General features: G+C 34.9%; 5 protein-coding genes across 6 annotated transcripts; 3 read left to right on the top strand and 2 right to left on the bottom strand.

Annotated features, from left to right (window-relative positions):
• Positions 1-1614: 1614 nt before the first annotated feature.
• LOC18052967 (triacylglycerol lipase 2) lies at positions 1615-5285 on the top strand. The gene is made up of 9 exons (XM_006447038.2): positions 1615-1880; positions 1987-2100; positions 3351-3491; positions 3588-3698; positions 4031-4174; positions 4278-4318; positions 4388-4467; positions 4607-4702; positions 4864-5285. Exons 1-9 carry the CDS (start codon positions 1698-1700, stop codon positions 5184-5186), a joined length of 1233 nt encoding a protein of 410 aa, XP_006447101.1. The 5' UTR covers positions 1615-1697; the 3' UTR covers positions 5187-5285.
• Positions 5286-5945: 660 nt separating this feature from the next.
• Positions 5946-6785, top strand: LOC18052966 (mavicyanin). Its single transcript, XM_006447036.2, has 2 exons — positions 5946-6183; positions 6290-6785. The coding sequence occupies exons 1-2, from the start codon at positions 6012-6014 to the stop codon at positions 6634-6636; spliced, it is 519 nt and encodes a 172-aa protein (XP_006447099.1). The 5' UTR covers positions 5946-6011; the 3' UTR covers positions 6637-6785.
• Positions 6786-8007: 1222 nt separating this feature from the next.
• LOC18052965 (UPF0481 protein At3g47200) lies at positions 8008-9375 on the bottom strand. Its single transcript, XM_006447035.1, has one exon. It carries the CDS (start codon positions 9373-9375, stop codon positions 8008-8010), a length of 1368 nt encoding a protein of 455 aa, XP_006447098.1.
• A 6167-nt stretch (positions 9376-15542) lies between these two features.
• Positions 15543-21239, top strand: LOC18052625 (uridine kinase-like protein 1, chloroplastic). Of its 2 annotated transcripts, none has more exons than XM_024191026.1 (14): positions 15543-15897; positions 16230-16321; positions 16416-16485; positions 16640-16755; positions 16853-16949; positions 17833-17912; positions 18334-18528; positions 18836-18919; positions 19047-19107; positions 19399-19459; positions 19710-19803; positions 19918-19990; positions 20532-20614; positions 20685-21239. In XM_024191026.1, the coding sequence occupies exons 1-14, from the start codon at positions 15735-15737 to the stop codon at positions 20829-20831; spliced, it is 1416 nt and encodes a 471-aa protein (XP_024046794.1). In that variant the 5' UTR covers positions 15543-15734; the 3' UTR covers positions 20832-21239. The 2 variants fall into 2 exon arrangements, with proteins under 2 accessions (XP_024046794.1, XP_006447096.1); XM_006447033.2 differs by having other exon boundaries at positions 16637-16755; positions 20685-21237.
• Positions 21240-21639: 400 nt separating this feature from the next.
• LOC112100907 (receptor-like protein EIX2) lies at positions 21640-24607 on the bottom strand. Its single transcript, XM_024190777.1, has one exon. It carries the CDS (start codon positions 24586-24588, stop codon positions 21640-21642), a length of 2949 nt encoding a protein of 982 aa, XP_024046545.1. The 5' UTR covers positions 24589-24607.
• Positions 24608-25845: the final 1238 nt, after the last annotated feature.

Below are 25845 nucleotides of genomic sequence, written 5' to 3'. Positions count from 1 at the left end.
CTCTGCACAGCGTCTTCGTTCCTCTGCCTTCCTCGTCGTTTAGTTTGTTTTCTTTTTACAAGATGAAACGACTACGTTTCATGCAACCAAAAAGACAAAAAAAAACAAAGGCCAAAACGACGCCGTTTTGAACTAACTCGGGGTTTGACCCGGAAAAAATAGCATTTTCCTTTTGAAAATTCTATGTCATTTCTTGTAAATGCAAGTGTTTTTTTTTTTTTTAAAGATATACAATATTATCCTTTTCTTAATTAAAATAAACTAGTAATTAACAGAATTTCCCGATGTACAAGAGTTTTATGTCCTCCTACCACATACGTTAAGGGCTAACAGTCCTTTTCACTGCAATTTATACAAAAACCTATGAGCCATGCCCTGATTTTACTTTTGCCCACTTTGTTTTAGCCCAATGAATGAGCAAAAATATTGTGGACACTGGCCCTCCCGAAAAGCCAACAAGGACCAAAGTGCATCAATTGCAATTTACAAACCATGCTCACATCACATGAGAGTCACGAATTTAAGATGTTAATTAGTAGCTTTTTCCGGACAGTGGGTGATGGAGGCATAAAGATAGAAATTAGAGAGTGAAAAACCGAGCACTTTTGGAAAGTTAACATTTATTCCACTGCATCTGATTATGGGACACCAATGTGAAAACTGAAAAGGCATAGGCGCTTGCAAAGTCAAAAGACACTGATAATGAAATTGATGGGTGGGTGGGCATCTTTTGGCACATGCCTTGTTCCGATTATTTCTTTATCTCTCTACTCCTTTATCCATCACACACTCCGTTAACTGTGCCCGTAGCTTCTGATGCTCTTCCCACACATTTCAAGACCATTTGAAACTGGTAGCACTGACTCGGAGTACTGCAAAAGGTTCTAAAGCAGCATATGTTGTCACTGACGCTGTGTGTATGAATTTTCCTTTGGCACAAATTATAGTAATGAGTGTTGACTTGGGGCTTGACCTTGTGTGAAGTACATCTGGAAATGGGCAAATACATAAGTTGACCTGTTGCGTATGTTGTTCATAGTAACTCCAGACATTCCAAGATTTCTATACAAGCTATGGTACAAGTATTATGTTCAATGAATGACACGATTTTACTTATTAGAATGAAGAGTAACACGAAGTTACTTGCAATTCCACATGAAACGAATTCATCATCAGTTATTGAAACACAAACTGAATCTAAAATTTGTTGTGGCCGTTTATTGGATTGGACCCAATGAATCTTTACTTATTATTCTTATACACGTAAAGGCGAATGCCCCATTTCCCCTGTAACCTCCAATATCCATCCAGTCACCAGACTCCAGAAGCTGTCTCTGTCAACTGCAATCTGTTTAGCTTTCAGAATCGAAATTATCATTTCACATTTTGATTTCAGCTTTGTATCAATCATGATTCATGGATTTGGATTGCATATGCGCGTACGTAGCTGTTATGCATATACGTATGTACACAAATATCCGGTTTGTTGGCGATAAGAAGCAAAAGCAAAAGCTGGGCCCCGCGACCCCATTCCAAAAATGCTTTAGCAATCAGTTGTGCAAGCCAACAAAGATAAACTAAACAAAAATTGCTTTCCCACTCTATATACCTCCTCAGCATCACATATATAAAGGACAAGTTTCATTGTCACATCTTCACAGCCAAGCTGCCAAGCAATAAGCAAAACAAGACAAGATATGGCTCTCCGTGGCCAGTTCTTGATCTTCCGTGTGTTGGTCCTTTTGGTGTTCGAGTCCCGTTCAGCATATGGGTCGAGTCGGGGTTGGTTGGGTCGAGCCGGGGATGCTACGGCTGCACAGGAGATTGGTATATGCGCTTCCTCTGTGATCATACATGGCTACAAGTGCCAGGAAATTGATGTAAGAGCACACAGATCTTAAATGTACAGTTTTATAATACAATTGACTGACTGAATTTTTGTATATGAAAATGATTTTAATTAACGTGGGGCATGTTTGTTTTCAGGTGACAACCAAAGATGGGTACATACTTAACTTGCAGAGGATACCGGAAGGCCGTGCTGCTGGTGGAGTCCAGATTAAGCGACCGCCGGTGTTAATACAACATGGGGTCTTAGTGGTAAGTTAATTGACTTAATATCTTAGTCACGCCGCATGCGTTAATAAATGTGTCTTTAGTCAGCTGCCTCATGCGGCACAAGGTGACACTGGGCTGGTGCCTGCTTCTGTGATCACTCTGTACTGAGTGTGAAACCTGATTCTGGGTTTAACAACATGACAAATACAGAGTCCAAGTACCCTGTCTAACAGTCCAAGCGAGATTATGGTGATTTGAAATTGCAATGATTCTGATCAAAATAATGACATTAAATAATTAACATGTGCCATCAACGCATGTTGCCGAAAGTGTCATTATTAATAATAATTTCTTTGTCCTAAAGTAAACTTTGCAAGTCGAATTCTCTCACTCATGAGCATCATGCAGTTGAAATCAGCTAAAGGCTCCAATAACAAAGGTGTTTTTCAATAGAAGGTGGCTTGATTTACGCCATCAAATTTCAAATTTAGTCTCTCATGCCTCAACATGTAATCAAGGTTCGTTAGGAAAGAAAAAGATAATAAGTTGCTTTTTATATGGCCAGCCTGGTTAGTGCATCTTTTAAAGTCAAGTCTACTATTGTTTGACCAAAGCGTCCAAGTTTGAGCATACCCTTTTGGAATTGAATCACCACCCGTGCTTGCCCCATGCTTGCTATCCTCTAAAAATTACTCGTGGGTCAAGAAGTAGAGAGAAAATTTTCCGCCTCTTGGTAAAGTGAAGGGATAATGTAAACGGCTTACTGAAAGTAAGGCAAAGCTTCTTTTTCGAAAAAGTAAGAAGATGATCTATGTTAACAATCACTTTTGTCATTCACCAAGTGAAGAAGCAAAACAAGAGTAATTTGAGCCAGGCTAATAGTAATAGATAGACATGAGCTAAGGATTTTTGTTCGGCATATTTTGATTTCCTAGGCAAAACTCTTGTGATTCTTTGTCCCTGTTACTTCGTTGTATTCTTTCAGTATTACTGGCTAAATCTTCTGATGGCGCTAAAAAACATGCACCCTTTGAGGCTCCAATTAAAAAAAAAAAGGGCCCAGGAATCAAGATCTCAATGTTAGCTTTGCTGCGAGGCCAGATCACATTCACATGCGCTGCATGGACGTCTCTTTTTTATTTGTCGGTTTACTTACGTGGGCAAAGGCCACCGCTTCGGAGTGTTATGGCAGCAGACCGATATATTTATTTTGGCTGCTAATTTCGTCTGTGTTTGTGCTAAGAGTTCTGATTTGTTTGATCGAGAGGTCGATTTTGTTTGTTGGCGTGCAGGATGGACTGACATGGCTGCTTAATCCACCTGAACAAAATCTACCGTTGATTTTAGCTGATCATGGGTTTGATGTATGGATTGCTAACACTAGAGGGACCAGATTTAGCCGACGTCACACCTCCCTTGACCCCAGTCAAATGGTTTTCTTTCTTCTTTAAATTTTATTATTTATTTATTTATTTTTACCACATGAACATTAAATTTGCACGCTATTAATCAAAATCAGTGACCGGCAGGAATTTTGGAATTGGTCATGGGATGAACTTGTGGCATATGATCTACCAGCTGTTTTTGACCATGTTTACAAACAAACTGGGCAGAAGATTCATTACGTGGGCCATTCATTGGTGAGTTCAATTTTGTCTATCCTCTCTAATATTTAAATGTTGTTTAATCTATTCACATTTTGAAAAAAAAAATTTGCTATAATATTTTAGAAATATTTCTCTACTCACATTTGAAAAAAAAAAAAAACCGCTTTCACTTAATTATTTTCTATAATTGAAAAAAGAATTAAACCCGCTAATACTTTGTAGGGTCTGTAACTGCCACTTAGCCAAAGGGCGAGTGGTTTGCTGAGTACAAATTAAATCTAATAAATTAATAATTAGCATAAATTTCTTTTAATTAATTGATCAAGCTGATAAACTGGGCAATAAGTAAACCTATTAATTAACAGGGAACTCTTATAGCATTGGCATCATTCTCAGAAGGATTACAAGTGGACAAGCTCAAATCAGCTGCCTTGTTGAGCCCCATTGCTTACTTGAGCTACATGAGAACTGCTCTTGGCGTTATTGCTGCCAAATCTTTTGTTGGGGAGGTAACTGAGTTTAATGAATTTCATTATAGATTATTAATTCCAACAAAGCACGTAAGTGTAACAACATTTCCTAATCAATTAAGTTCTGGTTTTTTTCTGACAGATTACTACACTGTTAGGTTTGGCTGAGTTCAATCCAAAAGGGTAAGAATTAATTACCAAGAACTAAATGAATAATTAATTTTCTTTAACAATTTGTTCCCCTGATAATAGGAAACCCGTAGCTGACTTTCTCAAGAGCCTTTGCACTAATCCTGTGGTTAACTGCTACGATTTATTAACATCACTTACTGGTAATATTTTTTAGCTCAATAAAGATATTTGTGTTACTATTCTGCAATGCATTTTGAGAGGGATTTTAAATTTTTTTACTTGGGAAAATGTTTTACGGTCATATTGAATTTTCGGGCTAATTAATGAACTTTTCGCCAGGGAGAAATTGCTGTCTAAATTCTTCCACAGTCGATCTCTTCTTGAGAAATGAACCTCAATCAACATCAACCAAAAACATGGTGCACTTGGCTCAAAGTAAGTCCTAATAATTGGTAAAAATCAAGCATCTTACGGGTAGCTCCACACGTGTCTCGAATTTTTTTTTTCTGGCCCTTAAAAAAGTTGGTGAGAATGCAATAGTGCAACAAAATATTTGGGAGGTACTAAATATTAATAACACTTAATTCTGGATTCAGCTGTTCGAGATGGAGTAATTGCAAAGTTCAACTATGGGAGACCTGACTACAATCTAATGCATTACGGGGAATTTAGACCACCCATATACAATATCTCCAACATTCCCCATGACCTGCCTCTCTTCGTCAGCTATGGAGGCAACGATGCACTGGCTGATGTTAGCGATGTCGAGAATTTGCTCGACAGTTTCAAGTTTCACGACGGGGACAAGCTTGGTGTTCAATTCATCAAAAGCTATGGACATGCAGATTTCATCATGGGCATCAATGCCAAGGATATTGTGTATAACCAAGTTGTAGCTTTCTTTAAACGTCAAAACTAATCAATAATTACAATTAATGTCCTTAAAAGAGCTAGGCCCGATGAATTTTCCTTTTACCCTTTAATTAATTAATTACTGGATAGGTAATTAATCATTATCCACTAGAAAATTGAACTTTTATGATATGATATGAATCATTTCACCAAAATCTTTTAAATGTTTCAGTATTAATTAGCTGCAAGCAATTACATGCTATGATCCTGAAACCCTACTGGCTTCATTCATTTTGCTAGGATGGTATAAGAAATCAAAAAAAGGAACATTAATGAGACAATGCATACCTTGTAAAGCTGATAATTAACCATATGTACATAATGATCACAACAGCTCACCCAATACTTGCTTTACTTGTGCAAGCTGTTCTCCAAATCTGGAGAAAGTCTAAATCTGATCTGTGTAATGTCTAAATCATTAAGTTTCCAAGTTAGCCCTCAACTGAAAATGATTGCTGTGATGGCTTTGTTTCAACGCCAAGCTTCAATGACCTTTTAACCAAATAAATTTTGCTTTGCGGGCAAACCTTATATTGAACATAGTTTTCCACAAAAATGCCCCTATCATAAGGAAGAATCAGTCAAGTAGTGTAATATAAAATAATTGTTGTTCCGGGGCAAAATGGTAACTGCAGGATTCATCTTTTGAAGGCTATCGTTAGTAATCAACGTTCTGGATTATAGTAAAATCATAAGACAAGGAAGAATATAAATTTAATGAAAAATGACAGATAGGGCCTTTCGTTTTATATATATATAAGTACAAAATACAAATAGATAGAGAAGTTGCAACAAGTCAAAAGTGAAATATTGATCAAGGGAAATTAAGGCAATGGAGAGAATGAATATCAAAAGAGCTTTCTTAGTGTTGATCATTAGTGCATTGACAGCTAAAGAGGCCTCAGCAGCACAACATACTGTAGGTGGTAGCCAAGGCTGGGTTGAATCAGCTGACCTCAATTCATGGGCTTCTGGCCAAACATTCAAGGTTGGCGATCAAATAGGTACGTTTGCTTTATCCCTCTTGTCTGATGCAATGAAGTTCAGATCAAAAGAAAATTATGATCCATTAATTAATTAAATGACCAAGTTAACACACATTGTGTGCAGTTTTCAAGTACACACCAGGGCTCCACAGCGTGGTAGAGCTCCCAAGTGAGAGTGCCTACAAGAGCTGCGACCTGGGAACAGCAAAAGACTCAATGAACAGTGGAAACGACGTCGTAAAACTGGTCAAGCCTGGGACACGTTACTTTGCTTGCGGTACATCAGGCCACTGTGAGCAAGGCATGAAGGTCAAGATCACCACCTTTTCCGGCACCGCGCCTTCGACTCCAGCATCATCATCATCACCGGCTTCAACTTCCGGGGCTTCATCTTCGGCTTTCAATTCCTTCGCTTCCTCTGTTCCACTTGTTGTTGCATTATTGGCCAGCAGTTTGGCTTATATGGTTTGAGTATGTTAAATTTGAGTCTATTGGTTCTAGTACGGGCGTATTATTTTGTTTGGTTATTTGAGGGGATAAATTATAGTCATAATTGAATTTACATCTAATATTCTTTCTTCTTGATTGAAAGAAGAGTGAAATAAAATTGGCTTGGTTAATTAATTTTGTAAGCACTTTCCCTTTTGACATCTTTACTTCTTAATCGTGAGCCTCAAATCAATTAATTTCATGCAAGAATATTAAATTTATTTCTTTTGAAAATTGATGTAAGCAAATATATGCGGTGGCCTTTTTTTAAAAAAAAAAAATTGAATAGACTTGAATTAGTATAAATTCTAAATAAAACTGAATGTTTGAATTTAAATGACATGTTTGTTTTCTTATTTAAATAGCTAAAAATAAGTATTAAGTTATTATTTTAATTTAAAATATATGAAAACCAATATATTTTCATTTGTGCCCTTACAAATTATAAATATTACAAATAACAAACTTATTAAAGAACATAATGAGATAATATATTATCATGATATAATTTTTGTTCAATTGGATGTAACCCTTTAATATGTATTAGTTTTATTATAGTTTTTATATGAAAAATATTCATAAAAAAATTATAAAGATAATTAGTGCTAATTTGAAGAAAATAAAAAGATATAAGTAATAATATTCTACCATCGTATTATCATAAGTTATAGAGATGGGTAATACTGCTAAAAAGTATATTTGATTTAGGTAAGGATGAAAATTAATAAATTGGATAGGAATATTTTGGAGAACATATTTTAATGGTGTCATTTAGACTTTTTAGATTAAACAAAAAAGCTAAATAAATTAGTTTAATAACTTATTGACTTATAGTGCGTTTGGGGCAGCTGCCCCAAATAGGTCCTTAATGACTGAAAATTTTTATTAAATAAAAAGGACAAATTGAGTTAATAACTTAACTGATAAAATTAACTCAATTAAATAATTAAGTAAAAAAAAAAAACAGCCCCCTAAGTTTCTAATCAGATTAAACAGTTACCGAAGAATCACATAATTAAGATACATGTTATGTAGTAGTACTGTTTAGACTTTAATTAATTACTTCTGTTCGCAAAAACGAAATCCAACCAGGACCAAATGAGAGATTATATATGAGACATGAGAGACTAGTTCTTTTTATACAATTTCAATTTCCAATATATAACTTTAGAAAAGGACATAGCATTAGGATCAACCAAGGTAACAGTGTCACATCTAAAACTAACTAAATATTTAAAAAAAAAGAAAAGAAAGTTGTTAATTAATTTGTTTTACAATTGATAGTATTTCAAACACAGAGAACCTCAAAATTCAGGTAATTTTAGATGTTAGCTAGCTAAAATCTGAAACAAATCAGGAGTAAGTTGATCCTCTAATTGGTTTTTGCACCCCACCAACAATGGTGTAATAAGTTTGCAAGAACGTAAACAACAGCAGGAAAGTAGCAGCAATTTGAGAAACAATAGCCCAGGGCGTACCAAAATAATTATGCATATAAAAATACCTCGTTTTGTTCCACCAGCTTCTGCAATACTCATTCACTTGCTTGCAAAGATCATCATAATAAAACTTCTTCACATGTGTATCATTATACAGCTTGTTAAAATACAACGTCGCATCGTCAGGATCCAACCAATTGTTCAGAATGCCCTTCTCCGTGAGCAGATCAACGTCCTTCGTGGTGTAGATCAAATTATCCATGAACTTCGCGTAAGACGTGATAAACGGGTCGCAATTCGGGTAACATTGCTCGAAGCTGATGAGGTTTCGGAAGATTGTCTCCGTGGTCTCGTGTATTGCCAATGGTGGGATGTCAAGAGTCCCATTGTAGAATTTTATGTCCAGGATTGTGCTGTAGTCTCTTTTTCTACTGAACTCGATTCCGGCCTCGTTGATCTTGGCAGCACAGCTGAAGGGTTCCCATCCGGCGTTTTTCTCAGTGTATTTTTCGGATCGTATTGGTAGAATTAAAGAATATCGTAAGAGGTCGAGAATGTGTTTGATTTTATGGCTCCTGTACTGATCCGAATTTATTTGTATTGTATCCGACGAAAACAACCCTTGAAAGAACTGAAGCACAAGTCGAATTAGATCCATGTTTCCGGGAACTTCTTGGTTCAATGTCAACACAAACAAACGCTCAAGAACAAACCAAGGGATTTGATTCTCCAGCAAGACCAAATCATGATTCAAAAGCTCCATTAAACAAGCCATTGAGAAAATGGGATCGTCAGGTTCTTTGCTCACCTCGTTGGAATGCTTACGGACTGATTCAATAATGAAGCATCCGTCAACCACCAAGATCCTTACGAATTCCTCTTTGTCAAATCGGATTGGTTCAGCGTAGCACTCGCGGGCCAGCCCCTCCAAGGAGGTTATTTCTTCCAGCAGCTCCGTCAGCTTTTCTTTCGGGTTCGGCGAGCGGCGGAGGAGGCCTTGCAAGTACCTGAGTTTGATTTTCTCGTTCAATTTGAGATGATCTTCGCCGTGGTGAAATGGGCCGACGGAAAATCCGTTGGGGGCGAATGCTTTTTGGTTGTGACACGAGAGTATTACTGGGTTTCTGAAAATGCAACAATTGGAAGATATTGATATGTTATCATCAGCCATCATATGTTCTAGTGATGATACCAATGATTTGATTGAAATGGCGAAATGACGATCATCTTCCGATGCAGTATTCTTGTTAACAATCTCCGTTGGATTCTCTTGATTATCCATAATCTTTATTCTAAATGTAATGACGCATTTGATATTTTGTGAAACAAAATTCCGATGAGGGCTTCGTCGAAAGAGTGCAAGTAATTCAAGTGATTAATTAGATAGGAGTTAATTTTTGAGTGTGAAGCAATGCATGCAAGTCTACAAATCCTTCGTCGGGGAATTAAAATCCTGAAAATTGAATATTAGAAAAATTAGAAAGGAAAAATTTTAGCTTGCGAGTGATGTTGGGTAGAAATGACTAAAGCAATAGCAACAATTTCTCTGTACTTCTTTCGACCGACTGAGACGGGGGAGAGGACTGTGAGTTGTGGTCCTTGTGTGGACGTTGAAATATTTTGAACCCCACATTTGTGTCTATTTTGAGTATAAAAATTTTATTTAATTGCTTTTAATATTTATTTTATTATGTCATTGATCTTTTAATACTTTTGTACTGTATATAAAAGCAAATAAATAACTAATAAACAGTAGTTAAACTCAATAATGTTATGCTTATTTATTCTAACTCTATAATATGGCTTATTTATATTATGCAGTGGCAATTGGATCAATATTTGGTTTGATGGAGCTAATAATAGTAAAAATTGTGAATTATTTTGGAGGGCCCAAAAAAATTAAACTTACAAATAAATGAGCAAAATTTCAATTTAACATTTACTTATATGTTCAATCCCATATATTCTGTCCTTGCACACACATGCATGGCAATGTTATGATAATATGCTACGTATCAAATTGTCCTTTCTCATTTTAATTAAAAAGAAAGTAGGATTGGGGAAAAACAATTCAACTTTTAGTCTTTTTAGTGATTCAATTCAAGTGATTAATTAAAATAATAATAAAAAACGACTAGATCAAGCCCATAGGGCAGTTAAATTGTTCTTTATCACATCCTTTTCACTAATATGAGTGGTGATTTAAATTCGTAAGAAGATCTATTGGAATTAGATGATGGATGAGTAATAACTAATAAAAGCCTTTTTAAGTTAAGAATGTGCGACTTCAACATTTAGAACGTATAAAAATTAAAACAGTAATGTGAAGAGTGAAGAAAATATTTATATATGAAGAAGAAACTATATAGCCATAATTTTTGCACGACATTATTTATTTGAGAATTTAATTTTGCATATAAGTAGTAGAATTTTGCAAAAGATTCCAAAAAAAAAAATTACATAGACAAAGTATTATATATTCACTTGATTTTTTACATTTTACTGTTAATTGTTGTTGTCTTTATTTAACTAACTGACGTTGTATGAAGTAACCAACAACTCATTTGGTTTTTTGATAGAAATTAACATCTCATTTAAAATAAATAAATTTGATGTTGATTCAAGCTCTATTATCGTATACCAATGGGTTTTTGGCACAGTGGAAGAGCCCTTACACTTATAATGTTAAAAATAAGGTTTCGAGCTTCCAAAAAAGCATTATAGGGTTAGTTCCAGTCCTCCTACAATTATTAAATAATTGAGTGGAGACAGTCTCTCTCTCACGAAATGTCTCTTATGAAATGTGAGTGAAGTGGATATTTCTCGAACGTCTCTTATGAAATGTGAGTGAAATGGATATCCCTCTCACGAAATGTAAGTGAAGTGGACATCTCTTAAATATTAAACAGAGTTTAAAGAATCTGGACAACGCTTCAGAGGAGTACATGACACGGTGATGTGGAGACAGTCTCTCTCTCACGAAATGTGAGTGAAATGAATATCTATCGAATATTAGATAGGGTTTAAAGAATTTAAACAACGTTTCAGATGAGTACATGCCACGGTGATGTAGAGACAGTCCTAATCCTATATAACAATATTAAAAAAAAGCTCTATTATCTCATAATCACTTAGCTTTGTCTCAGCGCTAAAAACTTGCCGCCCGTAATATTGAGTCTTGAGAGGCCATATTCTACCGTTGAGTCCCTATGTTGATTTTAGTTGACTCGTGAATGTAAAATTCATTGGATCCAATAACTAAAATTGTTAGATGAGTGTGAACTAGAGATGATACGGTAACGTAGGGTGTGGGTTTGCCAATGTATTTGACGGCCTAGATCTAGGCCTAATTTTTACAGGCCCATCATGAGCTGGGCTTAAGCAATAAAGACCGTGCTTGGGCCTAACCGGCTTTTTAATTTTTATTTTATTTTAAAATCTAAAATATATAAAAAAAAAAATCTAAATTTACACACGCGCCGACCCACATTTCACTACGCCGAGCCACGAAAAAGGATTTGTGTTGATTTCTTGATTTGCTTAGCTGTGTGGATAAATTTTTGCTAACTGTTAATTTAGTTACTAGTTAGTGAATCATTTAAGTGTTTCTGTTCTTTTAGAATAATTTTTTTTTGAGAGGTCTTTTAGAATAATTTAGTTAGATAATTTTTGCTGATTATTAATTTTTTTAATTTTATGTTAAATTAGTTGATTTAGTAATGATTATTATTTTATGTTGGATTATTATATCAAACCTTTCTGATTACCTTCGATCCTTGAGGAGGAAGAAGCAGAAAATGTTCACGCGGTGGGAGGGAAAAAAATAAAAAAATAAAACAACTTATAGTCACATTATTTTTTTCTCCTATTAGGTGGAGTTCCTGTAGAGGAAATTTTTATCCGAGAGGAATTAAAAGATGAGGAAGAAGATGGCCAAATATTGGATTACTCTCTTTTGTGGTTGTGGAATTATAAACTTGTAATTTGTTATGAACTTAAGATGTCAGCATTTTGCCGCAGACCGTCCAAGTTTTCAAGCCATAGAGGCTAACTTTGCTAGTTTAAGTTGTGCTAGCTTGGCTTGTCTTTAGAAGTTTCCATCTTTAGCACCTTTCACACTTGTGCATAGTTAGGAAGTCTCTAGAATTTGCTAAATTATTTATAACTTTTACATAGATTCTTTAGATCATTCTAGGCATTGCTAAGCAATGCTTGAAAACTCTCTAAGCCTATAATATTCTAGAACTAAGCAAGTCTACTTAAAAATATGGTATGGTACTTGGCATTTGAAGCAAGCTAGCAACAATTAAGAGCAACACAAGTACTTATAAGCAAGCTCTCAAGACTCTTTTACGCAAACACACACTCTTTACTCTTTGGCTTATTTGTTCACTCTTCTCTCTAGCTCTTCCACAAGAAACGTTACTTAACTAACCAAGAAACTCAATAGGCTTATTTAGTAATCTTCGGATAATAGTTGTTTAAGTACCGCATGAGTTTACTGCACAAAATACTCATCCCATGATAATTTGCTAGTGATGTGAATCTTTGTTAGTTTGATTTTCTTTTTAGGGGTAGAGTTATGTTGAACACTTAAAAATTACATGCTAGATGTTGTAAGTTTTTGCAATTTAATTTTTTTAGGGGAGGTAGTGTCATTTTTTAAAATCAAATGTTAAATTATATATATATATATATATATATATATATATATATATAAGGGTCCTTCTATCTTACATGCATGTAAGATACATTCCTCTCACATGAATGGTATGTGGGTCTCACACATGCACTATTTATGTGAGGGGAATGTATCTTATATGCATGTAAGATAGGGTTTACTATATATATATATATATATATATATATATATAAAACATTTCAGAAGCCCAAACCCATCCAAGGCTCGCACATTAGGCTCGTCCGAAATTGGACTGGCCTATTAAGGGTTGGGTTTGTTCCATGCAATATGGGCTTGGGACTGTCCAGTTGCCACTCTTAGTTCCAGCAATTTCTAAACCTGCACTGGTACCTAATGAATTTTCATGAGTTTCTGCACTTATAAATATAAATTACATAATTCAAACTATATATTTAAAAAATTACCCCAAAAAATATCCATGACATTCTTAATTCTAGTTTTTAGCAATGTAAGTGAGTACATAAAAGCCTCAACATTAAAATAATGTTAAACTTTAATTTATCTTTTTTTAGAGTGACAATTTTCAATTTATCCCTCAAAAGTATGAAAACATCAATTTATATCTGTTTACTGATAAGAAGATATATAAAAAAAAATTTCATCAATGTGGTCCTATTTGCCCTTATCTTTTAAATGAAAATGAGGAGTAAATTGAAGTTTTCTCACTTAGATAAATTAAAAATTATCATTTTTATCTTAGAAATGAATTGAAATTTGCCATTAAAACAGGTACATAAATTGTATCAATTTAATACAAATTCTTTAATTCAAGTACATTAATGCTGTGTTTACTTTTTAGAGTGGGAGTGTGAATTCCTCCCACTCCAGTGTTTACTTACCATATTTAAAGCGGGAGTAGGATTCCCACTCCGTAGGTCCCACCTAATTTTGGAGTGGGGAGTGAGATTTCCACTCCCATGGGGGAAGGTGGGAGTGGGAATCCACTCCCCCCTCTTCCATTTTTACCCTCATAATTAAAATAAATAAATAAAATTTAATAAAATAAATAATATCATATTTATTAAAAATAATAATTATAAACATATTTATTTTATTAAATTTAATAAAATAAAAATAAATAAATAAATATTATATTTATTTAAATAATAATATTATATTATTTTATAAATTAAATTCATTAAAAATAATAATATTAAACATTAATTTTAATAAGTATTAATTATTTATTTAATTAATAATAGTAAATATTTTATTCTAAGAAAATATTAATTTTGTACTATATTATCAATAATAATGTTTCATTTGTGTTGCTATTATTAATAATTTTTATTCACATAATTTAAATTTAAATTAATTAAAAAATTATGATTTACATAATTAAGAATATTATTAATTATTATTAATTTACAAATATAATAAAATATTTATTTTATTTTTTAAATATATTTTTTAATTAATTTTTTAATTACAAATTATAATTCTTTAAATAAGGGTAAATTTATAATTTAAAATTATTTACTTCCAATCTAAGACAATGTAAACACATAAATTGGGGTTCTGATTTCAGTTCCATTATCTCATTCCAATGTAAGTAAATAACCTACTCTCACTCCTACTCCACACTCTCAATCCTAGGATTCTAACTCTTCAAGATTTCCATTCCAATCCAAAATGTAAACGGTACCTAAAACCATCACGAATACTTTATTTTAAAAAGCCAAAGAATAAAGAATCACAATCCACAAACTAGCATCTAAAAATAGTACTCGTGATCCATCTCGGTGAACACCAAGCTCCAAGCTCGAAGAATTAATATCTTTAGCTTATATTCTCATTACTTAGCATCCATCCAACATAATTCTTATAATTATCTTATATATTACTTTTACATTTAGTGTTCGATCTTACTCTTACCTTATATTTAAATAAATATTAAAACTTAAAATACTGAAAGATTTAAAAAAAATTAAGCAGGTTAGTGGATATCCGCACAAGTATCTTGTGGTTTTTTTTTTTTTAAACTAAACCCGCATACTACCCACTATAACTTTTGATTTATACTACAAAAAATACCTATTAACCATAAAATCACCCATAGCGAATGGGTTTTTATAGGCAAAATTATCATTCTAGTGTGAACACAAGAGGTTTTGATGTATGTTAATAATCACTTGAATCATTTGATCCATCATTTATTTATATAATCTTCTACACCAATTCATGTCAAGAATAAAGATGCCAAATCCTATTTTTACCATAAAATGGCTTATTAGATGTAAATTGTTTTTCTATTTCGGAAATGTCACATGGGCAGTATTTTATGGAGTCTTGTTGGAATTAGTTTTTTAAGTTTATTTAGAATTTTAGATAAGATTTAAGTGCTGAGCGGAGTTTTAATCAAATCTTGTGTGGTAATATAAATGAAAAAGATAAAAATAAAAAAAAATAAATTTTTTTATTAATTAAACGTTCAACGAAAACTTCAGTTCAACATTGAAAAATCTGTTTAAACAATATTACGTCATCCAAGTCATCAGAAAAGTTAACGATGTTACGTGGCTAGCCATATGTTAAACAGACTCATTAAAAGAAAAAAAAATTTTCTTTTTGTCTTTTCTTACCAATAGAAAGACGACACGAATAACAAAACGAACATCATGGCGGCATATTCCGGTTCTCATCTATATGACTGACGGCTGTACATTACCCCTTAACGATCGAATATTGAGCAGTCATATAAAATATTTAAATGAACAAATTTGAAAAAATTGACAGTAAGGGGAAAATAAGGCGAAATTATAAAACCCACCGGACTCGGAAAAAAAAAAGAGAAAAGAATATTGTGAGAAAGAAGCCACTAAAATAACAACCCGTGCTGTCTCAGTCTTTGTACAATTCGAATCAACACTACCACGCGGCTGTAGGATTCCTCTGCGAATTTGCATTTCTTATATATTAACTGCAACTGACTGGGAGCCATGCCTGAGGCAACGACGTCGATTGACTACGTGATGGAGAAGGCCTCTGGGCCCCACTTCTCCGGCCTGCGCATCGACGGCCCCACTTCCTCTCCCCCAGCTTCGTCCGCTACGGCTCCCTCCGTCGCCGACGTCAACGCCCCCAAACAGCCTTTTGTTATCGGTAACTGACTCACTTTCGCTCTTTCACTCTTTCTTTTTCCCCCTAATTTCAATTTCTGATGAGTAAATTTTAGTTTTTTTGTTCTTGACGAACCATTTCTTTTAGGTTTTAATTTGGCACGTGTTTTATTTTTATTTAAAGGAAGCCAATTTCTGTGCCTTTTGTTGGTTCAAGCGATTTGGAAGTGCTTTTTGTTGATTCTTGAAGCAATTTTACTGATACTCAAGACTTTATTGGTTCATAATCTTGTGCATGTTTGGTGATCTTCTTTTGAAAATTGTTTATGTTGTCTTCTAATATGAAATTACAAACAAAAAAAAAAAAATGTGCAGGAGTTTCTGGAGGTACAGCTTCAGGTAAGACCACTGTTTGTGACATGATCATCCAACAACTGCATGATCACCGTGTAGTGCTTGTCAATCAGGTTTGTTATTTATTTATTTATTTTTTAAATTCATTTTACTATTTTCTTCGAATGTGTTTGTATTCTGATTTGATTGTTATTGTGCATGCTGTAGGATTCGTTCTATCGTGGTTTGACACCTGAAGAGTCTGAACGTGTTCACGAGTACAACTTTGACCATCCTGGTAATTAATAATTGTGACTGGATTCTTAATTTTATTTTTTTTTCTCTTACTGTTTTTTAGTTTAATTGTTACTGTTTCATTAGTCTTTTTGCATTGCCAAAACATATTTACACTGCACTCGATTTTTTATTTTATGTTGCTCTTCTTCTAGAAGCTTTTGACACCGAGCAGCTTCTAGATTGCATTAAAACCCTCAAATCTGGGCAACCATACCAAGTTCCAATCTATGATTTTAAGAAACATCGACGTTGTTCAGATAGTTTTCGACTGGTACGTACTTAATAAATGTTGAGACAGTGTGACTATCTGATGTTTTTACCTTGGGAGGCAGAAGATACTAAGCCTCATATTCTTCATTTTTTGACAGGTCAATGCTTCAGATGTTATTATCTTGGAGGGAATTCTGGTATTTCATGACCAGCATGTCCGCAGCCTGATGAATATGAAGATTTTTGTTGACACAGGTTTGACCTCTTCCATCCTGTTGAATCTTTTTTGCTAGTGTCAGTTTTAAATGTATTAGCTGTTCTAGATTTCAATTGTTGAATGAGGATGCTTTGTGTCGTCTAGTTTAATTTTAGTATCAAATATGTAATGAATAGTCTTTTGGGGATATTTTTCTTTGGCAACAAGGATGCTTCATGTCATCAAGTATAGTTTTAGTATCAAATATGTAATAGATAGTCCTTTGGGTATATTTATCTTTGGCAATAGTTAAGGAATAGAATTAAAGCGAATATAAATTTTATCTTTTTATAAAATCAAGTGATTTCTAGAGCTGATGGAAAATTTCTATGTTATTCTCTGAGTTCTAGTTGGCAATTAGTTAATCAATTTTCTGCAGCCTTGCCAATCTGTTTCTGGTTGCAAACTGTGTATTCAGCCGTCAAATGGCCATGAATACTCATTTGTATGGTTACTCATTTCAGAGGCTGCTTCCCAAATTTGGTATGCTAATAGGATCTGTAGTAATGTGCACTTCAGTTTTGTTTTAAAAGGAAAAAACTGTGTTTTTACACTTCATATTTCTCATAATTAGGTTCTTTTGATGCTATAGATTCATCATATTGGACAATTCTGAAGATAACATAATAGATGTCCTTTTATTTTGCCTAAAATCATTTATGTTAAGACAGGTTAATCGTTCTCAATTTGCATCATGTGTTTTTGTGTGTTTATTTGTTTTGGGATGGGTAGCTTTTGGATCGATAGAGAGTTGGCTTTTACAGTATAATAGAATAGCACATCAGAATGTTATTTTTTTGAATCTATCATGCTCTACTTGCTCGTGCAATTGCTCTGTCGTTTCAATATCTTATGTTGGCAGTTGATATTCATTGGTTGTAGATGCTGATGTGAGGCTTGCTCGTAGAATAAGACGTGACACAGTTGAGAGGGGTAGAGACGTAGATTCTGTTCTCGAACAGGTAAGGCTTTTTATTTGATATCTTCAATTAATATACAACATAATTTTAGTTAATTTTTTAGTTAGAACCTATTGGTCATAATTTTAGTTAATTTTTTAGTTAGAACCTATTGGTAATTCAATAAGCAAAATGTTTTTTTCTTTTTCCTTGCTTATCTGTGCTAAAGCGAAAGCCTATCTTTATGAGTGGATATATTTGTTAACGATGGTTTAAGCATCTAAACAAGAGTTCTCATTGTGAATAATTATGGAATGCATATGTCAAAGCCACTATGTCTTATATGTCTTGTATGGTTCTAATTTCCACACAGACTTGCTGCTGTCAGAAATATGATCTGTAGGCCTCTTTAATTTTAATTTGTTAAACTTCTTTTTATTTTTTAATTGATAAAATGGATTGTTTGAATTATGCAAAATTTCAGTATGCCAAGTTTGTGAAACCTGCCTTTGATGATTTTGTTCTGCCGTCAAAAAAGTATGCTGATGTAATCATACCCCGGGGAGGTGATAACCATGTTGCCATTGATTTGATTGTGCAACATATCCACACAAAGCTTGGTCAGCATGACCTCTGCAAAATATATCCCAATGTGTATGTGATTCAGTCAACATTCCAGGTATATCTTCTTATGTGTTTGTATTATTGATTTTCCTTTCACTTTATTTTCTGGGTTTAATTCTGTAATGAAACAGAAATATAGATTAGATACATTTGCTTGTTAATGGTCAGCACAGAATTTTACTTTATGCCAAGCCAGTGCCCATGAAAGGGCATCTGCACTGACTTAAGATAATAACTGTATTCTCAATGTTTCCTATTTGCCTTGTAGTATGATATGGAGTTCATTTACCGCTTACTCTTTTTAACTCTATAAGGTTCTTAGTTTTCTTAGTTTATTCTGATGTGGGAGAACCGTGTTTCAGATAAGAGGTATGCATACACTGATTCGAGACCGGGGAATATCGAAGCATGATTTTGTGTTTTATTCAGATCGACTAATTCGGCTGGTAATTTATGTCTCCATTGCTTAGCTGATATTCATTAGTATATGTGTGCGCATGTGCTTGTTTGTGATGAGTTTTGGGTTCAGACATGCTGAAAAATGTTATTGTTTCCTTGATTTTGACTTTTCAGGTTGTGGAACATGGCCTTGGCCATTTGCCATTCACTGAGAAGCAAGTAGTGACCCCAACAGGTGTGCTAGGAATAATGAATAGCGAGGCTTTAGTTCATTTCTGCTATTCAATGCATTAGCTATGTGAAAATGGGTGTGCCTCTACTATTGGCTTATCGGTGTGTTGATTTTTTAGGATTTAGAATCTCTCTCTCTCTTGTTTATTGCTAGTCTTGGGCACGCAGTATTTGTTCTGATTAACCTGGTATATTTGCTTGTTGTCAGTTCAAATTATCTATTGTCTTGTTTCCTCTTTACATTATTTGGCCTTAAAATTAATAACTCTGAAAAATTTCTGTTACTTTACATCAGGGTCGATGTATACTGGGGTCGATTTTTGCAAGAAACTATGTGGGGTCTCCATTGTTCGAAGGTGAGTTCTCCGCCTCTCACTGAGGTTTTGTTTTCTTGGTCAGTTGGATGGCATGTGCACTTGAATTTAGCGAGCTGGTGCCATTATCAATCTTACGACTCTGATGAATCTTAAGGTCTAATCTTCAGCATGTGATTCTGGAAGCTTGGCATAGAGCTTTATAGAGGAATTTTCCACTGCAAATTTTATTTTAGTTGCTTTCTTTGTTTTTCTTTGATAGATAATAACATGTTTCTACTTTGATGTTAAGTGGTGAAAGCATGGAAAATGCATTGCGTGCATGTTGCAAAGGAATAAAAATTGGAAAAATTCTGATTCACCGTGATGGGGACAATGGCAAACAGGTAAATAATATAATTTCGTTGTAGAAGAGATTTTCTAGAAAGAGAGTGTTTCCCTCTTTGATCCTACAAGTTGAATTAATTTTAATAATGCATTATTGGTTTCAATGTAATCAGCTTATCTATGAGAAGCTGCCAAATGATATTTCAGAAAGACATGTGCTGCTTCTAGATCCTGTTCTTGCCACAGGTAACCTTGAAGTACTTTCACACTTTCTTTTTTCTTGGCATCTGCCAATAATTTGTTATGCTGTAGTCATCACTTTCTCCCCCTCTAGATGTAAGAGGCTCATTTTTAAAACAGAAGGTACTCAAGAAAGAGCACAATGGAATGTCATGAACTAACTTATCCGTTGAAAAATATTTGAGGCGGCTGTTTGATGACTGGAGGGGCTGATCCCTTCTATAATGAACAAAGCTGTCATTTTCACATTTATTTGCAGAAAAAAACACCAAATTGTTAGTTTAAGTTGTGCTTTCTGGAAGTTACCTTGAAACTGTATCTTCACTTAAATACTAATCGTAAAGTAAGGTGATTGCACACAAGCTATTGATTTACTGATAAATGAATCACCCATCTTTCTGAACCTGAGATAAAGCGCAATACGATGCTCACATACATTTCCTAACTTTTAGTGGCACCCTCTGCGATTGCTTGCTGGATCATTATATGATGGACATTATATACCTAGGCTGATAATTGAAACCATTCTTGATTGTTTTCCTTTTAGGGAACTCTGCCAACCAAGCTATTCAACTACTCGTAGAGAAAGGAGTTCCAGAATCCCACATTATATTCTTGAATCTCATCTCTGTAAGTGGTTCTTGTTACTGGTTATGGTACATCCTTCATGTAATGTACTAATCTTATGATTTAACTTCAGGCTCCAGAGGGAATCCATTGTGTTTGCAAACGTTTTCCATCACTGAAAATTGTCACTTCAGAGATTGATGTTGCTTTGAATGAAGAATTCCGTGTGATACCTGGTCTGGGTGAGTTTGGTGACCGTTACTTTGGCACTGATGATTGATATGCTGAAGGTCAAGTAGTGGAGATTGTTAGCTCTTATCAAATGGGTTGATTTCCCTAGAAATAACATAAATCAATATTTTGAAAGCTGAGGGAGGCATGTTTCCTGAAAGATGAAAAATAAACAGAAAAGGGGGGAAAAAAGTCTGAAGGGAGACCCCCACTTTGCAAAATATAATACAAATGCTGATTGTTCTCATTTTTCTTTTCACTAATTTTTGTTTGCGCGGATGCAGTAATCTTCAATAGTTGCTATGGTATGTTGTATCTTTCAAGTTTCAATTGGAGCTTTCATGTTCCATTAGCTGCCTTGCTTATGAGTTGCCTGATGGCAAATATTCAACAAAATGAAAAAGCCATGAAAATAATGGAAATGAGAATGCTAATAGACACGACATTGGATATTAGTATTATATGTAGTCTACTACCTCTTACGGTTCAATATATCCGCATGGATGTAGCGAAGACAATTTGTGTCAGTCCAGCGACAGTACATTGTAGCTGAGTAGCTCAAGTAAAGTCTCAATGGTGGAAAAATTTATATTAAATGTGTTTATTTTATCCTTCCGTTGTGTACGTTAAGGAATTAAGATGATTTGTGTTTATGACTCAACTTGAAATAGCTGCTTTATTGCGTTACAAGGAATGTTTCTTTGACATATAAGCAACACTGCTTTATTGCATTACACGGAATATTTCTTTGACAGATAAGCAACACTGCTTTATTGCATTAAAAGGAATGTTTCTTTGACATATAAGCAACATTGAGAACTAAATAAAGTGTAGCAAGACAGAGCTTCTTATCTTGTCTATTCTCTCTGGATGACGAGCAAGATTAGCCTATCTTTGACTTTGTCAAAAAATCTAAAATAGGCAAGCCTCCAAGACTTTTTCAGCGCTAAACTTCCGCAAACTCCCCAAAACCCCACTATAAATCCCACCGCTATGCTGCTGTAAAACAACAACTTGTCGAAGTCATCTCCATCTTCGTCATCTCCTTCAGTGAAATCAGATGTTCCCAAGTCTTTGTTGCACTTGTTGGATAGAGGAGATCCACAAAGTTCAGGGTTGCCCGCATAAATGGATGGATCGTTGAGGCTTTGGAATTGATTGTTTGATGGGATTTCACCAGAAAGATTGTTGAATGACAGGTTCAAGTGAGCCAGAAAAGTTGAAGAACTCAAGCTAGGCGGAATTGCTCCAGAAAGTTGATTTTTGGAGAGGTCTAGAGTTTCCAATCGTCCTAAGCTCCCGATGCTGTCTGGTATTTTCCCTGTCAAATGGTTCGTGGACAAGTTCAAAATGACGAGTCCTGAAAGATTTGTCAGATCGGGTATCTCCCCAGATAAGCTGTTGTAACCAAGGTCAATGCTGTTCACTAGATAAAGAGTTGACTCATACAAGTATTCTGTTCCTTTGGTTGTCACCAAAACATTCCCCTCATATCTTTCGGAGTCCATATCCAATGCCATACCAGTCAAGTTCCCGATACACGAGGGAATTGATTTGGACAAATTATTGTGTGCAAGGTCCAAAATGTGAAGAGAGGAAAGACTGCATACCTGTGAGGGAATGTCTCCGAAAAACAAGTTTGATCGCAGACGTAAAATCCATAGAGATGTGCTTTTCCCTAGCCATGTTGGAATGTTACCTGAAAGCTTATTATATCCAAGATCAAGAGTACGAATGGTTGTGCAATTCTGCAAGGTTGAAGGGATCTCCCCAGACAGACGGTTGTTGCTCAGCATTAAGAACCTAAGATACCGTAGAGAACCCATGGAACTTGGTATTTCACTGGATAAGCTGTTGTTTGACACGTCCACGGCATACAAGAAGGGCAAACCATTCCAAAATTCTGGAATATGTCCCGTCAAATTGTTGTTGGAGATTGAAAGGGTGGTAAGAGAACTTAGTCTTCCAATGGACAAAGGAATGGTACCATTAAGGAGGTTGTGGGAGATATCCATATCTGTCAGCATGGGCATCCTATCACCAATATCTGAAGGAATTGGTCCTGAAAAAGAATTGTTGCTCAAATAAAGGGCGCTCACATTGGAAGACCACAGCGGAAAAGGACCGGAAAATAGGTTCCAGTTTAAATAAACTGTAGACTGGGGTAGAAACTTCAAGGAGTTTGGAACTCTGCCACTTATCTGATTATAACCAAGATCAAGTTCATACACTGATAAATCCAACTGCCAAAACCACTCTGGTATGGTGTCTGAAATTTGAGCATTTCTGAGTATGAAAGTATGCAGCTCATTCTGGTTTCTCAGCCAGGCAGGGAATTTGGGGCCCAATTGACATGATCTCAGCCTCATGTATCGAAGTTTAAAAGGAGGCACCCATTCGGGACTCACATTAAACACCAAGGTAAGCCGTGGCGCTAAGGAATACTTGGCAATATGCAATTCCTTCAAGTTCTTGAGCTTCGAAAAATGAACTTCTGTCACCAGCCCAATCCATGGATTCCCGGAAATATCCAAGACAACAAGATGAGATAGTTTCCCCAAACTTTTTGGAATTGTGCCATCCATTAGGTTATTGTGGAGATAAAGTTCTCTCAAGGATGACAAGTTCCCAATGGACTCCGGGATTGAACCCCGGAACAAGTTTCCCCACAGTTGAAGAATCTTGAGGTTTTCCAATTGTCCGAGAGAATTGGGAAGGAATCCACCCAGGTTATTTTGCCCCAAATCCAGTGACTCCAAGCTACTGTTGGCACATTTAGACAAACGATCTACGAATTCAATTATCTCACCATCCAAGTCATTACCAGAAAGATCAAGATCCCACAAGTTGCAGAGACTTCCCAAATCTTTCGGTATCTGACCCCCAATAAGTGAGTTCTCAGACAAATCAAGCTCGCGGAGGCTAGTCATATTGGCAAATGCATCTGGAATATTGCCTTGGAGATTGTTTGCGCTGAGATCAAGATGTGCAAGCTTACTAATGTTGAGCAACCACTGGGGTATTGATGAATTGAAATCATTGCTGGAGAGATCAAGAAATAAGAGGGAAGAAAAGTTGACCACTGAAAGGGGAGGGAATTCGAATAACCCGCAAGCTGGTAGGTGCAACTCAGAAAGAGAAGGAAGCATATTAGTGGCTTGAACCCAACTGCTTCCAGCCTTGCTGAGATCCACACCTTCCAAATTAAGGTATTGTAAAGAGGAAAGCCTGCTGAGCCACTCCACGTCATCACTTTCTAGCGACGAATAGTAAAATGTGTTGAGATCAAGAATCTGCAAGCTCGAAAGATTCCCAAAACTCGGAGGAATATTTCCAGCAAAGGATGCACCAGAGAGATTGAGATACCTCAGCTTCTCTAGTGAACCGAGAAAGTTTGGAATTCTACTTCCTCGGAAATTGTTTAAGCTCAAGTCTAAGTAATTTAAGTGCTTCAAATCAAGCACAGATGGACTGATCTCACCTTCTAGTTGATAAGTTGTTCCATTGTCCGTAAAACTGTCAGGAATCTCGGGACTCCGTAGTTTGAGCTGAACAACTTTTCCTGTGCTGTTGTCACAGATTACACCTTCCCATTTGCAGCAGTCTTCTCCAGTCCACGAAGAGAGTCGACCTGAGGGATCTGTTACGCTCGCTTTGATCTTCAGAAGCGCTTCTTTCTCATTCTGCACGCAACGAGCAATACTCTGGCAAGTGCTGAGCCTGACGGAGTTGAAAAACAAGAATCCTGAGAGAAGAACGAGAAAGACGGGCTGAATGTATTGGTTGTTTGCCATGTTTGTTGCCATGTATTGGTTTTTTGTTGAAGCAGCGTTTGTATTTATTTGTCCATGGCAGCTTGACTTTCATGACTGTTTTGAAAAAGGTTGACTTTCATAACAAATATGGGTTGGATCTATTCTGATTTAAATTCAGATCTATAATAAAAATTAAGATCTATATTTACTCCAGATCATTGAATATTTAGATTTAAAAAAGAAATAAATATCTGTATATGCTCAAACAAAAAAAAATTAAAATCTAAATTTACTTCATATACATCATGAATTCTAAAACTTAACAATAAAAGAGTAATAATTTTTTTAAATGAAAATTAATGACTAAAATGTAATGATAACAATTAAATTATATAATTTGTTTCAAAAATATAATAAATATTGTAGTTTATACTTTTACACCAAATCACGCAAATAACAAAGATAATAAAATATCTTTCAAAAGTGATTGAAGTAATAAGATCAATCTAATATTTTACTGTTGGTGAGGAACATTATGAAACGGCGCAAAGAGTTAAGCAAACTTTACAACGTTACAAAGAACTTCAGGACATTATAGCTATCCTTGGGTTGGACGAACTCTCCGAAGAGGATCGTTTAACTGTAGTAAGGGCGCGAAAAATTGGGTGTTTCTTATCCCAACCCTTTTTCGTAGGCGAAGTTTTTACCCGTTCCTCGGGGAAATATGTTGGTCTAGCCGAAATCCTGCAAAAAAGAATAGAAGACATGCTTACCGCAGTCCAGCCATACGAAAAGAAGAGAAGAGCCAAGATTGTACATCAACTTACCGAACGATTGAATCGTTATCTGAGATTTATGAGGAAGAAGCGGGAGGCCTACTATCTCCTTCATCATTCTGATATCAACTACACACCCACCATCATTCCAACAAGATAGATAATGACATATAAATTAAATATGATTTATATTCAATGCTTTATTTTTTTTATTATGAACATATTTAACTACATATATGAATAACTATATTCCTTAAAAATTATTTGGCCAATATAATAAAATAAATTGCCATGCATTATTACTTGACTTGCAATTGGAATATTGCATGTGCATGCTTTAGGGCTAGTTGACTTTAATTATTTTTGTCTTATTATTATTATTATTTAAATTTACAAAACTAACCTTTAAGTTTTAAAATTTTAAATACATAGTAAATACCATTAATAAGTCTAATATGCTATGCATGAAATTTATTATCATTTATAATTACACAATTCTTAAGAAGTTTTTAAAATAAAATAAAATTAAAAG

This window comes from Citrus clementina, unplaced genomic scaffold, assembly GCF_000493195.1.
Source record: "Citrus clementina cultivar Clemenules unplaced genomic scaffold, Citrus_clementina_v1.0 scaffold_2, whole genome shotgun sequence".
In the NCBI taxonomy this organism is placed as follows: domain Eukaryota; kingdom Viridiplantae; phylum Streptophyta; class Magnoliopsida; order Sapindales; family Rutaceae; genus Citrus; species Citrus x clementina.
The sequence above is the reverse complement of the archived record's forward strand: the minus strand, read 5'-3'. Positions and strand labels throughout refer to the sequence as shown.